Source organism: Rhodnius prolixus, unplaced genomic scaffold (assembly GCF_049639745.1).
Source record: "Rhodnius prolixus isolate KJV_2025 unplaced genomic scaffold, Rpr scaffold_6, whole genome shotgun sequence".
Taxonomy (NCBI): Eukaryota; Metazoa; Arthropoda; class Insecta; order Hemiptera; family Reduviidae; genus Rhodnius; species Rhodnius prolixus.
The window spans coordinates 14,355,131-14,372,918 of NW_027411634.1; the positions used below are offsets into that span (position 1 = coordinate 14,355,131).

At 38.1% G+C, this 17,788-nt stretch overlaps 2 protein-coding genes across 2 annotated transcripts in view; both read left to right on the top strand.

Moving 5' to 3' along the window:
- The window catches only part of Ten-a (Teneurin-a transmembrane protein), a 1,628,256-nt gene that overhangs the window by 233,687 nt on the left and 1,376,781 nt on the right, over positions 1-17,788 (top strand). The gene's annotated exons all lie outside the window — the stretch shown is intronic.
- On the top strand, positions 4,912-7,731 carry LOC141461192 (uncharacterized). The gene has a single exon (XM_074141990.1). It carries the CDS (start codon positions 4,971-4,973, stop codon positions 6,990-6,992), a length of 2,022 nt encoding a protein of 673 aa, XP_073998091.1. The 5' UTR covers positions 4,912-4,970; the 3' UTR covers positions 6,993-7,731.

Consider the following 17,788-nt stretch of genomic DNA (forward strand, 5'->3'; position numbering starts at 1 on the left):
GTAAATTACCAAGAAAGTGTCCTAAATGGGCTACAGCGCAAAAAAAGCTTGGGCCCGTTAAGGCTTGTTCATTGGTTTATTATTTTTTTAAGCATAATGATCAACACTTTTTTACGTTCTACGAGAATAATTATTATATTTAAGTTTATAATACTAGTATTATTTGGGATTATAATTTGCTGGCTAAGTAAATCTTGATATTCAAACACAGCAATTCAACTCCGATGACATCTGCGAAGATTGTCATGTTTGCCAATTGTGTAATTGAAGGATTAAATATTAAGACATCTTATAATTATTATTAATACAGATTTCAGCAGCCTTCTATATCCGTTATTATAGAAAAAGATAAATTTTTAGACGCTGTTGTAACAATAAACAAACACAAATAACTCATTTTGTAGAAAACTATTGTTTCTTTATATAAATAAAATTAGCAGTAAACATAGTTTGCTACTTACTGCGTCAAAATATCTCTTAATTCAAAAATAAACTGGATGGCTATTACTTAAACTGGGTCAAAGTTTAACTTGAAAGTTTTCTATCATAAATTTACTTGATATTAACACAGATAGCTGTAGACAGGACTCTTAAAGTGTTGTAATAGAAAAATAGATAAACTTTTTAATCTCTTTTGCTGTTCATTGCTTTTGGGTTTTATTAATTTTAAGATAGCATTTACGATAAATAGAGTAGGATACTGTAACAACAAGGCAATGACTGAATCCTTTACTACAGCTACAACTAATATTCTATTTTTTCGTATATGAATATGTTTTACCTTTGGGTAACAGAGCCATAATTTAAAATAGAATAAGCAACAATAGGTTAGGAGCTAACTGCACTCATTCTGATTTCTTAAATAACTTTTATCCCAGAGGTAGCAGGTATAGCGAAGGTTGAACTTTTAATTTTGTCTTTACAAATCAATCTCCCTTTTTTTACATTTCTAACAAGGTGACCAATGTTTAGAACAGTTATCTGTTAAATCTAAGTAGCTTTCTAAATACCAAATTAAACAAAACAATATCTTCCCACAGGTAAACTCGAGCTCCCCACCACACACACTCATTTACACCTTAACATTCACACTATACAGACGCCTACACACACTGCACGAACAAGGACACGCACTCGTCGAGAGCCAGAGTATAAATATCTCTCCCTCGCGTGCCGTGGCGAGGCTTTGGGGCTAGGGTGGAAAAGAGGATCCTGGGCATTGAGGGAGACGTTGACCTGCGGGCAGCTTATCCCAACACATGTCTTTGGCCTCGGCTTCACCCGAGAGCTCCACCTGGAGGATACCCCTACTTCAGGAAATCGGTTAGGGAACACTGTCTCAGACAGGTTCCTAGGGGTAGGAAGGGGGTCGCGGGGGCACGGGTCGGTACCTGGTACCGGAACGTTGTCTTCCGCGGCACCGGTCTATGTCGAAGTGCGATGGTCTACCCGGATAGTAACCGGGTCCACTTGAGCGTCCGAGGAGGCGGGACCACGTACTTCGATGAATTTATATGATATCAGTATGGATATTCATATTAATTCAGGGCCTAGCCCACCAATCCTCCTCTCCCAAAATCCTAACCCTTCTCCAAATAACCTTCCCACCCAATCAAACCCTAATCCAACCCAAAACCCATCCACTAATCCTCTGACCAATCCCCCACCCCAACCAATTGTCTTTACAGGTTTACGACACGGCATGGAACAGGACACCTCAATGGAACATTCAACATCTGGGATGCAGGTTACACTGCAACCCTTCAGCCCTTCTTCCCCGCCAAGGAAGAAAGCCAAGGGCGGCCACCAGAAAGGTAAGGAGATTTTTAAATTTGTAGATTTTGAATCTGATAATTGGGGAAGATTTTTTGTTATCAAGAGGAAAGAAGGCTCATTCTCAAACGAATGCTCCTTCAAATTACATAAGTTTTTGAAAAGTGTACTGGGCAAAACCAAAAGTATTAGAAAGCTTGGCGATGGCTCCATTTGTGTTGAAGCGGATAACCGCTCCCAAATAGGGGCCATTCTTAACTTGCAAAAATATATGGATGCTGAAATAGAAGCGGGCCCACACAAGCGCCTAAACACCTCTCAGGGTGTGATCACTTGTCGGGATTTTTTGAACAGTGAGTTAGAAGATATTAAAGAGGGTCTGGCTGATCAGGGCGTGATAGAAGTGAGGCGGATCAAGCGGAGACTGGATGGTTCCTTAGTGGATACCGCCTCCCTTGTCCTCACATTCGACCGCCCGAGACCGCCACAAACGGTAGAAGCTGCTTTCTACAAGTTGAAAGTACGCCCTTACGTCCCATCTCCTATGAGATGTTTTCAATGTCAGAGGTTTGGACATACCTCCATGAAATGCAAGGCTACCGAAGCGGTGTGCGTGTGTGGGAAACCCAAACATGAGGGCGAATGCACACCGCCGATAAAATGTGTAAACTGTGGCGGAGATCATAATGCCAGATCCTCGGGGTGTCCGATCTTAATAAAAGAAAAAGAAATTCAGAAGGTGAAAACAATACAACAATTGCCCTATCATGAGGCAAGGGCTATTGTTGAAAGCAGTTCGTATGTTACGAAAGAACTTTCATATGCAGAGAAACTGAGGACACCCCAGACAGTGGCACACAGACTTCCAACCCCTGCAAACCCACAGGGGCATTTAAAAAATGGCCCTTCCCCGGCCTCAAGGGGAGCTTTTACTGATTTGGGAGAAATCCCACCATTTACTTCCTCCCCTACTTTAAAGGGGACCATTATAACGGTGGGAGAAATCTCACCACCAAAACAAAACGCCCCTCATGGGGCATCGGTAGCCGAAAGGCTACCATCTATCACTCCCACTACCAGTGGAAGTGACTCAAAGGTGGTGTTACCACCTAAAACAACGCCTTCCTCCGAAGGGGAGTGGAAGGTGGTAAGTCCACCTAAATACTCTACCAGGAGGAAGCGTGTAGGCTTGAAGATGCCTCCTCCTTATCCAGTAGGTATAAGGGGGAAGAGCAGTAAACCTAAAGGACAAACTTCTTCTGGCCAAAATGTCCATTCCCCCAAGCAGCAATGGCAGCTAATGGGGACGGATATTGAGGCCTCTGAATCGGAGGGTGGTAACATTTCCGACCACCCCCCAAGAAGAAGAAAAAGGGGCTGGCCTAAAGGCAAGCCTCGAGATAAGTGTGCCACTGATTGACAAGTGATCATGAGTCTCTCTTCAGCATCCATGTATTTTGTTACTAAAATCTCAGTAAGCATAACGAATTCATTCGGAATTATCCTGCCACGTGTGGTCACATCGAACTATCAAAATGTGTGAGTCTATCATGCAATGGAACATGCGGGGCTACATGAGTAATGTGGAAGGGTTACGCCGAATGGTGGCGGAACACCGACCATTTGGGTTGTGCCTCCAGGAAACTAAGATTAGACCGGGGCAATCCATTCGAATCCCTGGATACAAAGTATACAGCAAAGAAGTGCAACCTGCCCCAGGTGGGAGGGCGCGCGGCGGAGTGGCCGTCTGTGTACGGGATAATATACCCAGCCAGCGGCTATCTCTCCAGACTAATTTGCAAGCAGTTGCCGTGCGCCTTACTACACCACTGCAGATCACATTAGCCAGTATTTACTTGCCAGATATATTCTGGCGAAGAAGTGATCTGGAGAATCTACTCTCGCAGCTGCCTGCCCCAGTGTTGCTGATGGGAGACTTTAACTCTCACAACACTTTATGGGGTTCAGCTAGAACTGATGCACGAGGTAGGGCTCTTGAGGAGATTATAGATAATTCTAATCTGATGTTCCTCAACAGTGGTGAAGCTACACATTTTAACGCACACTCGGGAGGCTTTAGCGCAATTGACCTGAGTGTTGCTACTCCCACCATTGCTGTTCGCTTAAGATGGACCACACTAGATGAACTATACCACAGTGACCACTTCCCTATCTTACTATCAAGCTCCATCTCCAGGACGCCCTTTGTGATACCCTGGAGATACGACATCCAAAATGCAAATTGGCCTGCTTATGCACAAAATGTGGTGACTCCACCCCTAACCGGGGATGCCACCCTTGATGCAAAAAGGTTGACAAGATCGCTGGTGCAAGCAGCCGAAGGTACCATTCCTAGGATTGGCGGGAAAGTCGCAAGACTCCCCGTTCCCTGGTGGACTCCGGAATGTAAGGCTGCCAACGCAGCAAAAAAGCAGGCCTTTAATAGATTTAAAAGGTATCCGACAGAACAAAATTTAATTAGTTTTAAAAGATTAAGAGCCAGGGAGAGGCGTTTAATAAGGCATTTAAAAAAGGAAACTCTCACCTCATACGTGTCGACGATTTCCACATCGTCGACTCTGAAGGAGGTGTGGGATAAAATAAGAGCTCTCTCTGGTGGTTGCAAATATCCGTCGATACCAGTTCTAAAACGAAATGATGTCGTCGTCACCGAGCCCAAAGAAGTAGCAGAAGTATTGGCTGGGCACTTTGCACAAATGTCCAGTTCACAAAATTACCCTGCGGAATTTCTAAGGCGAAAAGGTGACGTGGAGCAGCAGTCACTCGACTTTGAAATCGCCATTGATGAATCCTACAACGCTCCGCTGACCATGCAAGAACTAGAAAACGCTTTAAAGAAATGCAAGAATACAACTCCAGGAGTGGATGGAATCCCATATGCTATGTTAAAATACTTGAACATAACCGGAAAGGTAAACCTGCTAAAATTATATAACAGCATATGGGAGACCGGACAATACCCTGATGGTTGGCGGGAAGCGATAATTATACCGATCCCTAAAGAAGGAAAAGACCCTAGCGACCCCTCTAGTTATAGGCCCATATCATTGACCACCTGCTTGAGTAAGGTTCTCGAATCTATGGTCAACTATAGACTAGTATATGTGTTAGAAACAAGAGGACTTTACAGCCAGCATCAAGCGGGATTTCGCAGGTATCGTTCCACGTTGGATCAGATGAGCCACCTTGAGGTCTACGTACAAAACGCATTTATGCGTAGGGAGCACGTTCTGGCCGTGTTCTTCGACCTCGAGAAGGCTTATGATACCACGTGGAGACATGCGATCCTGCGGAAGTGTCACGATTGGGGTTTGAGAGGGAACATGCCGAGGTTCCTTCGTGGCTTTTTAGAGTCGCGAAGGTTCCGAGTACGCCTGGGGTCGGTCCTTTCGGACCCACACGTTTTAGAAAATGGAATACCTCAGGGATCGGTATTAAGTGTTACATTGTTCACAATGGCGATAAACAGTCTAGCTGATGTTGTAGCAGATCCGCTTCAAATTTCATTATATGTTGATGATTTGGCAATGTATTTATCAGGAAGGGATCTTTGCGAAGTTGGAGAATCGCTACAACAGGCAGTAGACAGAGTGGCTGCAGAGGCTTCCAGGAACGGATTTAAATTTTCGAAACTTAAGACGGTGTGCCTACATTTTTGTCGCTTAAGGCATGATCATGTCCCTCCAACACTGTTCTTGGATGGCACACCAATTCATTATAAAGATAGCGTTCGTTTCCTGGGCCTCATTTTTGATAGTAAGCTATCCTGGCAGGAACATATTGAACACACTTCTACAAAAGCAAGGAGAACCCTCGATATCTTGAAATTTCTTGGAAGTTATAAATGGGGGACCGAGCGGGAGATCTTGAAACGAATCTTTATATGTCTTACCCGCTCAAAACTTGAATATGGAGCCCCTGTTTACAGTTCAGCGCGCAAGTCACGCCTGGCGCTATTAGACAGAGTTTATAATGAAGGTATTAGATTATTTACAGGCGCCTTCCGGACCAGTCCTCTACAGAGTCTTTATGTGGAGTCGGGGATGTTGCCTCCTCAATTAAGAAGAGAGCAGATTACCCTGACTTACACCGCCGGAATATGGGGGAAGCGGTTTCTTACCTTATTCCCTACCATATTCGAGAGCCTACACGATGAAGAGTTTCGTAACCAACGCTCGCGGACGCGACCCCTTAGTATCCGAGCTAAGGAAATCTTAGCTGCAGAGGGTATAGAATTAGGAGAAGTTATGGGTTGGGGCTTTGCACCCCACCCTCCATGGTTACTGCCCTCTGCGCGCGTCCGCATGGACCTGGCAATATTCAAAAAAGATGATACACCGCCCGTTGTCTATAGACAAAGACTATTAGAATTAATGAATGCTTATTATGATTCTAGACCTGTCTTTACGGACGGGTCCAAAACAGACAACGGTGTTGGTAGCGCTGTGTACACCGATGGAGTTTCCCTTAGTTGGACACTCCCTCATTACGCGTCGGTGTACACGGCAGAGACGTATGCACTTTGCCAGGCTCTAAAGTTAATAAAAGATAATCATTATAATAAATCGTTGGTATTGACAGATTCGTTAAGTGCGATAATGGCTCTCCGGGATCAATTCTCGACGGACCCAATGGTCATCACCATCTTTAAACTACTTTTTGAACTTCGTGCACGTGGCCAAGGGGTGACATTCGTCTGGGTGCCAGGGCACATAGGTGTGTCCGGCAATGAAAGAGCAGACCAGGCCGCTAAAGAAGCTGCCTCTACTACCTCTGAAAATGTCATCCCTGTACGTCCCACTGATTTACAAGCCTATTTGAAACTTATTATAAATAGAAAGTGGCAAGTTCAGTGGGACAACATTAATGAAAAACTAAAAGATATAAGGCCACGTGTGCTAAATGCTAGAGTCGAGAATTACCCGCGGCATGAATCAGTGATTCTAACAAGGCTAAGGATTGGTCATACACGTCTGACACATGGGTACCTCCTCATTGCCGAAAGAAGGCCGAGGTGCCCGAGATGCCGAGAAAGGCTGACAGTGTCGCACGTGTTGGAAGGGTGTCAGGCACTGCGAACACAGAGAGAAACAGCAGGCCTGCCACATGACAAGCGCGTTATACTTCAAGAGGGTTCTCCTTACATCAGGAGGCTATTTACGTATCTAAAACATATCAATTTATATTTTAAAATTTAGGTTAGTAATTAGTTAATCTATAGTTTAGTTCTTTTAAAGGGGAAAGGAATATCGAGTACTTTCCCCTAGTGTGAATGCTTAGGATGAGTGTATTATATTAAGGTGAGAATGTATTTATTGGCATGAATGTATTTATTGGCGTGAATGTATTTATTGGCACGAATGTATTTATTGGCGTGAATGTATTTATTGGCGTAAACGTATTTATTGGCGAGAAAGTCGTATGTATGTTTAGGTTAGGTTTTTTATCTCGGGGTTGAAAGAAATTTTATACGAGTATTTCAACCCCATTAGGTTAATTATATTTAGTTCTAGTTTATTTTGGGATGTGCAGGAATATTAGTTCAAAGTACTGCACATCCAACTGCTAGTAGAGTAAATAGCCTCCTCGGACTTAGTATTAGCAAAGCCCAAGCAAATAGTAAACATAGAAATTATAATACTTTTGGTTTTGCCTACAATAAATATAATAGATAAGATTTAAAATTATTAATTCAGATTTAGTTATGTATTGTAAAATTTAGTTTATTTAAGGGATGGCACAATGATGTTCCACACTCCCCCTCGTCGACAATGTCGATGAAATAAGAGGGGATGTGTGGAGACAATCTTGCAGACCCAGGCTCCACCCTACCTTGCTAAGCAAGGTGTAGTGTTTGGAAGCTATGGGTCTGCACACGTGTCACCCCAGCTCGAGTAGTATTTGGAAAGTGAAAAGAACATTATTAGTGGGCGCTAATGGCCAAGGCAGTCGATGCGCCAAAAAAAAAAAAAAAAAACAATATCTTAAAATTTAAATCGTGCACTTTATTATTTCTTTTATTTTTGCTGTCTTTTGGCATATTTGAAACGTAGCATTCAGATAAAAACTGCATCATAATTTGTACAAATGTTTACTGAACAAATCGATAGCGCATAAAGTGATTTCTTAGCTTTACAATTACAATTTATGCATACATTATGTCAGAATTGGTAAGCACATATTATCTAACAAACGTGGCCCATATTATTCCAATCTATTTATATGCTTCAAATGTTATCAATCTGAAGTAGGAATGGATAGATGTGCTGGCTGAACTCACTAAATGTACTATGGAGTTGCTCTCACGATCCACGGTGGTACAGTAATTCAGAATAAGAAGATTATGAGGCAAACAATGCCCAAAAAGTTAGTGGAAATAATCTAGCAAGAAAATAAATTAATAATATGCTTCTAATGAAGATTTGTATGCAACATTTGAGAGATTATTAGAATCAAAAATGAACTAATTTTATATGCTGGAATAATATTTAATATAACATGTTTCTGTAGAAGTATCTTTAATTTCCCAACAGCTTATGCCCTCAAACTTCTTTTACTGTAGAAACAAAATTACAGCCTCTGCTTTCTCATAGGCATCGAAATTAAACACAAATTAAATTTTAAGTACTGGCAAGTTATATTTAATAATTAACTGAACAAATAATAAAGATGAAAAACCTCATCTCGACAATGATAGCTGAAAATTAATATTTGAGAAAATTAGTGAATGGTTCGGGCTGAATTATATTCGGGGGGGAAAAAAAGCAATATATTTAAATGAAGTCATTAAATTTTGTCCCTTCTGAGTGTGGGTTAAGTGATGGAAGAATATTGAATAATTCGAATTTTGAATTCATATTTTATAAAACCACGGGCGTTTGCTCGGCTGGTTTCCAATTATGATGATTTGCTGGCCAATTCTAGAACAAAGGACCATTCTAGCTCCATAAAAGACCCAACTAAATTTTCATTTTCATTTAGTCGTCATCTACCTGCCTGCCACTTGTCTGCGCCATTCTCTTTGTATATTTTTATTAAATATATAATTATGTAAATAATTATTAAATAAGGTAATGTTCCATTTAGTTTATTGGTTTTATTTTATTATTATTATTATATGTTTCTAGTTCAAATTATAATAGTTTGCCACTGAGTTATTAATCTCGCTTTCACTCTGGACCTATTTTTATTAGCGCAACAATTAAATGGCAGTGCCTAGCTAAAACTAGTCAAGAACCTCCACAGTTACGTTAATGACCACATAAATCTCTTTCTTAATCAGATACTTCTTCTACCAATGGAGTGGGTTTGAGGATTAGTTTTAGTCAGCTGAGACCATCTGGCTTTGTACTGAACCAATCTTCTTTAACTCTAAATCAAATCCTTTTTTGTCTAATATATTTTCTCATTTTTTTTTTTTAATCCATTTTCTTATTGGAATTCCTTGCCTTTTTTGTAGTCATATTATTGAACTGTAGATTGCCTTGGTGATTCTTGTTGTTATGAACTGGTTAAACCACAGCAGCGCAAGATTTTTGATTTTAGTTCTCTTCTTCTTTCGATCATTCTAAATCTTTTCTTTAATAACGAAGAAACGCTATACTTTTTACCATCAGTAATGTTATAGCTCTACAGTTAAAACTTGCTTTGATATCACCTTTCTTATAAATCGAGATCGTTAAAGAAAATTTCACATTCATTTTGAATTTAATTATGCTCCTTAATTAAATTGAACTGATGTAAATAGACTTTTCCCAATTTTCTACAGTACTACCATTGAGGACATTATTAATTTTACCCAGGATAATTTCCAATCCTCCCTACCTAAATCTACAAGTGAGGATTTATAGGAACAGTGTCTTCTGTAATAAAGGTTCTGGCACCAGTAGATAATTACTGCTGTTTCTCTTCTCCTACTTACAGCGGCTACTTGAACTTTTGTCTTCAGCTGACCAGCGTTTCTTCTTCTTTCCTCTTTGTCTCTGGTTTTTATCTTCTTAATTATTTCAGTCTTTTTTCCCTCTTATTCTAGAAATTCTGATTCTATTCAAAAATTGTTTTCAATCATTCAATTTCCAAAAAGATACTTTTACCAGTGTTAGGTATTATTTTCTCTTTTGAGATGTCTAGTTTTGATCGTTTTCTAATCTAGTATTTTTTGTATACAAGATATACTATGATATTTTTGTATAGCTATTCAACAGTTGGTTTCATTTTTATTTCTTTTACTTAATATAATTTAAAATAACTCTGTATGATCTCCAAAATATATATATATATATATATATAAGGCAACTGCCTTAAAACTAGTAAAGATTGATTGATTGATTGAATAATACGAGTAATTCACACTTTACTGTAAAATTATGAAACTATGTTTTAAGTTGTTTCGAGTTCCCAGTGATTTCTGTTTGTTGTTTTTTGTTTCACTAAAGAAACGGACACCCATTTATGTATACCCCCGCTTCACTGGCAGTATTTTAATGTGTATCTCAAAATTATATTTTTTGAAAGCTGAATTTCTCTGAGAAGTGTCAGAAAAAAAAGTAGATATGAAGTTTAAAGTGTAGCTCCTGCTCTCAAAGCCAGTTGATAGCTAGCTAATGATAATTTAAAAAAAATAACTTAAAGCTCAATAATTATTGCTAAGTAAATTATGTGATGTTTCAGAATGTTAAATTTACTTTGAACTTGAACAACTTTGACAGTGCTAAGAGACAAACAATACATTTAGTAAACAAAACACAGGATTCAGAGGATTGGTTAGAGGAGTGTTCTCTAACGCGCAGTTGATTTAAGCAAATGCAATCAATTCAGATTTACTGAGTGGCCCGGGATTTACTCAACTCCAACTCCCCGGAGTTTTTCATTCTATACAGTATCCCTACTTCATAGTTTTTCTCCGCCAACATCATCAACTTGCACGTTTTACTGGCGGTGCTGTTGATGTTGCTACTCTGCTCGTAGTTTTAACCACCATCAGTTAAAACGGAGTCATTTTTTTTGTTTTCCTACCCTTTCTGTGTCCACCTCTCGCAGACTCTCTGGACAAATAGCTTCGCTTTAAATTTCACACCCGCGATCTCCCCTTCACTTTGGGGCTTCTACGTTCAAAAATAAAACCCCTTCAAATCACTCACCGGTTTTTTTTTTTTTTTACCTCACAGACAGATTTCTGCTTAGATATTTTCATCGGATCAATTTCACTGAACAGATTTTGACAGACTAACTTTGTAAATGTTTTTCCACTCTTCTCTAGTATCCAGTGGATCCTGATTGAAAAATAAATGAGTTACTGCTGTTTTTCAGATTTATTCGACTTTCAATCATTTTTGCATCGACTTTATTTTTTTTTTACAGTACATTATTCCACACTAGGTATAACAGAAATCACAAAGTATTTTTCAAACGGCTAAACTACTAATATATTAGATTATTTTAAGGTCGATTTAATAATACAGCAGTGATACGCAGGATTTTTGTAGAACAATAGCTGATTTCTTTCTCATATAAGTCAATAAAAGTGTGGTGATGCTGAATTTTTTTTGAAATTAAGTTTTCACTGAGTGTTCTACTTTAAGGTCATCTGGGTCTGAAGAAATTTGGTTTTAGAAAATAATGTGAGCTGGTGGGCCTTTACAAAATATCTCATAAATGAAAAATCCGAGGTGGATGAGATTTCATATTTTAATTTGGTGCCAACAGAGTGGTTTCTGACTAAAAACTAAAATTCTTTAACACACTTAGTTCTTGGATTTTCACATTTTTTCAAAATGCCTAGGACATTTTTGTAGTTATAATTTCTAAAAATTTGCATTCCCATAACTTCAAATGTTTTCCCCTGGAACTTATGATTAAGGATAACAATGGGCCATCGAAATGGTGAGGCTTCTCTCTGAGAAGCTGCTTCTGTATAATGTACAGTTTTAATTCTTTAAGAAGGATTAAATCAGTGGTTCCCAAACTTTTTTGATCCACGGACCCCTTTTTATAGTCAAAACTTGCCCACGGACCCCCAAGTGAAAAAGCTACATAAATGCATAGTATAAAAATTACAAATTTAAAAAAGCATTTTGTTAAAGAAATATTTATTGAAATTATAACTTTTGTTTAAAATAAAATTAAAAAAATTAATAATTTGGATGAACGTGATGAGATGTTATGAGTGTATTTATATCCGGCTCAACGTTTGTGAGTAGCAACCGCAAATCCCCACGAGTAATCTTTGGTTCAGGTATGCGTGAAGAGCCGGTTAAGAGTTCGATAGTGAGCAAGCAAATCTTCATCTCTATTTTGCAATTTCGAAAGATTTGGAAACTGAGAACGTTCTCCTCTTCCCAAGTTTTGTATTTACAGAAAACGTTTTGCAACAGACACAGATATTACGCTTTTAGTTTTGATTAAATTTAATTGGTCACCTTGTTAGTTTCTACGAGTATAATTTCCATAATAATAAAAATGGATCACAGTTTTATTATTTTATATTGAACCTTGCGCGGACCCCCTGACGTTGTTCAGGGACCCCCAAATCAATTTTAATTTTCCACGGACCCCCTGAATGATACTGGGGACCCCTGGGGGTCTGTAGGGACCACTTTGGGAACCACTGGATTAAATGAACTGCTAAAATTTTGTATTTCAAGTAAAAACCTCAATCGAGCAAAAGAAATTATCAGGATAACAGTTGCAATGGAAAGCACTTTTAATTCGCACAATATTTTAAATCAAAGATGACAGCTGAAATGGACGACCTTTCCAAATAATGAGCTGAGAGCAATCAAAGACTCTGTGCGAACTTAGAACTCATCTTCGAGATGTATAAGGCGAGAGAAGTAGGCGGTAGCCCCTTAAGATTTGGCCACTTACTGAAGGAAGCCACCTCCATGGTTAGTTGTGGGTGGCGATCCGATACCATTTAATTAAACGATAGCTTAATATTTCTAAAATTACATTAGAAGAGCACTACTGAAGATTATTAGAGAGTTCATTTTAAATTAAACGTTCAATTTACTGAGAGAATTAATTGATTCTTATGTTACAACCTTTTCAGTAGATTTTAAAGAACCTCATGATTGATTACTTCATCTTGTTTGAAATTAAGTTGCATTAATATCCTGTCAGGTCCCCGGATATTATTGTCCTGTTCTATCATCGGCTGAGCCCATGTTACAGGTGTTTCACCTGCTAACACCTTAATAAGAAATGAAATTCATGTGCTATTTACTTTTAACTGATTTAAAGTTTTGCCGTTGTAAAGAGAGAGAAAGATGGACGGCAAGGATGGACAAAGAAAACCGATTGGGTTGAGCTTGGTGACTGTTGTTTTTGCAGCTACTACCTCAGAGTAGCAGCTCGTCAAGTAGATCTATCTAGCTACCAGGGAAAATTGACTTCGTTACTTACTGAGCCTTGGATCAGGGTTATTTAGCATTGAGGCATACTTCTGTCTGCTGTGCTTTGGCTTACAGCTTCACCATAAAATGGCCCATTCAGCCAAAGCAAAATGAAGTTTAGAACAATCGAATATATAAATATTTCTTTCGTTATTCAATCGATTTCGTCGACTCTGAAGAGTGTGGTCATACTTGATCGACAACCCATTCGCATCATTAAACTTCGAGTAAACATATTTATTGCAAACATCGTATACTGGCTCACTGTATTTTTATATACATTGCACGCAATATAAGCAATATTATGTTTAGGACTCACACTGATCGTTTTATAATATCTTTTTATCCTTTAATTAAGAACCTGAGACCAATATTATTCTTAGTATTAGTTATAATGATCTCAAAGATGCATAATTGGTGTTCATTTCTCCCAACTTTGCCGATGATTTTTTTTAAAAAATACTCAACCCAATTAGTTTTTCAGAATATTTTAAAACTTCAAATGAAGCTTTAAATGAATGAAAAAATAAATATATACAGTCAAACATGTTTTTCTGGTGATTTAATTATTTATTTGGTTTGGAAAACACTTTCTCGCTATTTCGTAAAGCTTTTGATATATTTTCTGAATGGAACCTGTTTTTATGTGGTTCCGCTCAAAAACAGGTTTTACTGAATGTATTATAAATTTTATTATAAATATTATATATTAAATTGAACTGCGCATTTATTTATTTATTTAGTTTTTTTTTTTTTTAAAAAAAAAGGAACAATTTTGGCGCTTCCCAAAATCGAGAAAAACAAATAATAGAATTAAAATACTCTTCTCTGATTTTGTTTAGAAATTTTTTTTTATTTTCAAAATGTTTAATTACCCAACGTTTGGGCAATTTCTCACATTCACACTAATGAAAATTAAAAAAAAAAAACAAAATACTGGTAGAAAAAGTTGTACTTCCTTGGACAGAGAGATCCAATTAAGTAAAACATTTTAATGCCCTCCGGAAAAAGACGGAACCTTAGAAGTTAAGATGATAACTTTAGTTAGTGTCACAAAACATAAAGTTTATCTAAAACTTTGAACCGAGTTTAGGAAATTAATTTCACTTGTTTATTAACTATTTGGTGAGTTTAGGCGGCCAAGTATGGCGGAGAGATTAATATGAATACAGACGTTAATTTCTGTCTTCACTTCGTGAAACAACGACAACAAAAAAATTGGCGACCATACGTAGATTATGTTTATATGGTAATGCAGTGGTAACAAGATGGTGTTACCTTGTCAATCTCTTCATTGGCTGCCACACACTACCTATCCAAAACGCACTTTACGAGGTGTGGTTATTAAATAAGGAGACTGATGCTGCTACAGAAGTACATACATAGCATGCATGTGCCAAATCCTAACGACCGACAACTGTGCAGCGTAAAGCCTTCTCTTTCGATTACAGCGTCTCACGTGTTTGTAGAGAAATCTGTCTGACCGGAACCGTCGTTTGTGTAAGAGGTGTTAGTTTCGTTTTGCCGAAAACATGATACTACACAATGTAGTAGAGCAACGAATTGTCGTGAAATTTCACTAGAAACTTGGTAAAACCACTACTGAAACTTATCTTTTATTAAAAGAAGTTTATGGCGATGAATGTTTATCACATGTGCGAGTTTTTGAGAGGTTCAAGCGTTTCCATGATGGCCGAAAAGACGTCTGAGACGATGACCCTTCCAAGTCCGGGTCGCCTTTCCAAGTCCTAAACGGATGAAAATATCGATTATAATTGTTCAACATTACTACCGTGAGGTGCATGCTCAACTCCGTGAAAGAGTAAGGAAAAAATGACCCGATTTGTGGAAGAACAAGTCACGGGGTTCTCCATCAAGACAACCCGCCAGCTCACACTGCATTGTCTTTCAAGACGTTTCTAGACAAGCACAACATCCTAGTTTTAGGCCATCCGCCTTATTCGCCTGACCTGGCCCCATGTGACTATTATCTGTTCCCCAAAGTCAAATCTGCATTAAAAGGAACACGATTTCAGTCCGTTGAAGCTGTGAAAGAAAAAGCGGCACGCGTCATGCAGGAGCTCACAGAAAAAGACTTCCAGCACTGTTTCGAACAATGGTAAAATCGTATGGAGCGTTGTAGGGATAGGGGAGGTGTGTATATTGGAGGTGATAATAACTAAATATGTATAAATTTAAAATAAAATGTTTTACAGCAATAGTCGCGTTACTTTACTTTATACTAAAATGATTAGTAACTCGGCAGACGGATTTTTATCCATGCTGAAAAGAGTTATTTTTCTTTTTCCACTTTTATTTTATCTTTGTATTATTTGATATAAATAAAGCACTATTATTATTATTATTATTATTATTATTATTATAGTCCAAAAATGTACAAATTACAACTCATTGTTTCAATTCTAGTATTTCTCATTTCTATGCAAACTGAAACTATATAAGTGAAATAGATGTTAAGTTTGATAAAGCTGTTAGAATTTTCAGAAGTAACAAGAACTATAGATAGCTCCAAATCTCCAATTGTAACACCATAGCTTTTAAATTATTCCGGCTATTTCAGTGCTAATGAACTACCCTTTAGTGCGAACCTTTTGCGTGGTATTCCTTTAAATATTAAAGGTACTTTCCAAATTTAGAGGTAGAACAGGAACTCAGACTAACACTGCTGACTGTAGTTGATAAGGAAACGATTTTATTATGAGTCAAAGCATAGATAATAAGAACCTTATTCTATAATATACTAATTCTTATTTCTCTTTTTGTTGCAGGTATAACATTTTTGAATAATTGTTCTTCAGTTGTTTAAAAGTAAGGTAAATATTATTGTATTACTCGTATTTGCCACAAAAATAAGTGTTTAACATCTAACAAATGTCCGCATTCTGTTTCTAGGATTGTTGTTTTAAAGGAGCAAACTTGCTTTACAGATTGACTCCTTCTCTTGAAATATTCATTTTCCAAAAATGCTGCCTGTAAATTATTAATATGCTTATTTTCTAGCTAATTGTGTGAAACTGAAAAATTGCCCTTTCGCTAGACGAACTTTATCCAAAAGTGTTTAGAAACGATAAAAGTAATGCAGCAAATGTTATCATTGATGTACATTTTGTATTTTAATTCGTAAATATATAAAAATAAAAGAATACTTATTTTGAGTTTATTGCTATTCTTAGTTTTTTTGGAATATTCTTTGGGAATATCTTTTTATTTTGTTGTGATAGCGCAATTAGGGAATCAAATTAGGAATTTGACAATTTCTTAACTATTAAAAACAGCAATATGATTGCAATAACTATCCCACAAAAACTCTAGATTAGTGTAGTACGAGGGTCGTTTGAAAAGTCCGTGCAAAAATAAAAACTGCTTAATTTTTTGGGGTAAACCTTTTTTATTTTTCAACATAGTCTCCTTTTAGGCTTATACACTTCATCCAACGCTGCTCTAGTTTGTTGATCCCTTCCGAATAATAGGATTTGTCCAAGTCTGAAAAATAGCCATTCGTTTCTGCAATCACCTCCCCGTTTGAATAAAATCTTTTTCCCGCCAGCCATTTCTTCATATTGGGGAACAAATAGTAGTCCCAGGGAGCCAAGTCTGGAGAATAGGGGGGATGTGAAACGAGTTGGAACCCTATTTCCATTAATTTTGCGACCACAACTGCTGAGGTGTGAGCTGGTGCGTTGTCGTGATGGAAAAGGACTTTTTTGTGGGCCAATCGTGGGCGTTTTTCTTGCAGCTCGGTTTCCAAACGGTCCAATAACGATGAATAATATGCACCTGTAATAGTTTTACCCTTTTCCAGATAGTCGATGAGGATTATTCCTTGCGAATCTCAAAAGACAGTCGCCATAATCTTTCCGGCCGAAGGAACGGTATTCGCCTTTTTTGGCGCAGATTCCCCCTTGGTAACCCATTGTTTAGATTGTTCTTTGGTCTCAGGAGTGTAGTGATGTATCCATGTTTCATCCACAGTGACGAAGCGACGCTTAAAGTCCTGCGGATTCTTCTGGAACAGCTGCAAACCGTCCTTGCAACACTTCACACGATTTCGTTTTTGGTCAAGCGTGAGCAATCGCGGCACCCATCTTGTTTTGTCATGTCCAAATGTTGATGCAAAATATTATGTACCCGTTCATTCGAGATGCCCACAGCACTAGCAATCATCCATCACCATATCATGGATTTTATCAATGATTTCTGGAGTAGTAACCTCAACAGGGCGTCCAGAATGTTCAGCGTCACTTGTGCCCATATGGCCACTCCGAAAATTTTGAAACCACTTATAAACTGTTCTAATCGAAGGTGCAGAGTCACCATAATGTTTATCAAGCTTCTCTTTAGTCTCCTGAGGCGTTTTGCCTTTCATAAAGTAGTGTTTAATCAACACACGAAATTCTTTTTCGTCCATTTTTTGAAAATCACTCGACTTCCTCGATTCAAACGAATGCCAAACACAAAGAAATAGACCGATCTGGCTGAAACTTGGTGTGTGTTCTTCCAAGAGATGCTACTAACTAAACATAACCTCGATACGCGCCAGTAGTGCTATCTCTCTGACTTTGCACGGACTATTCAAACGA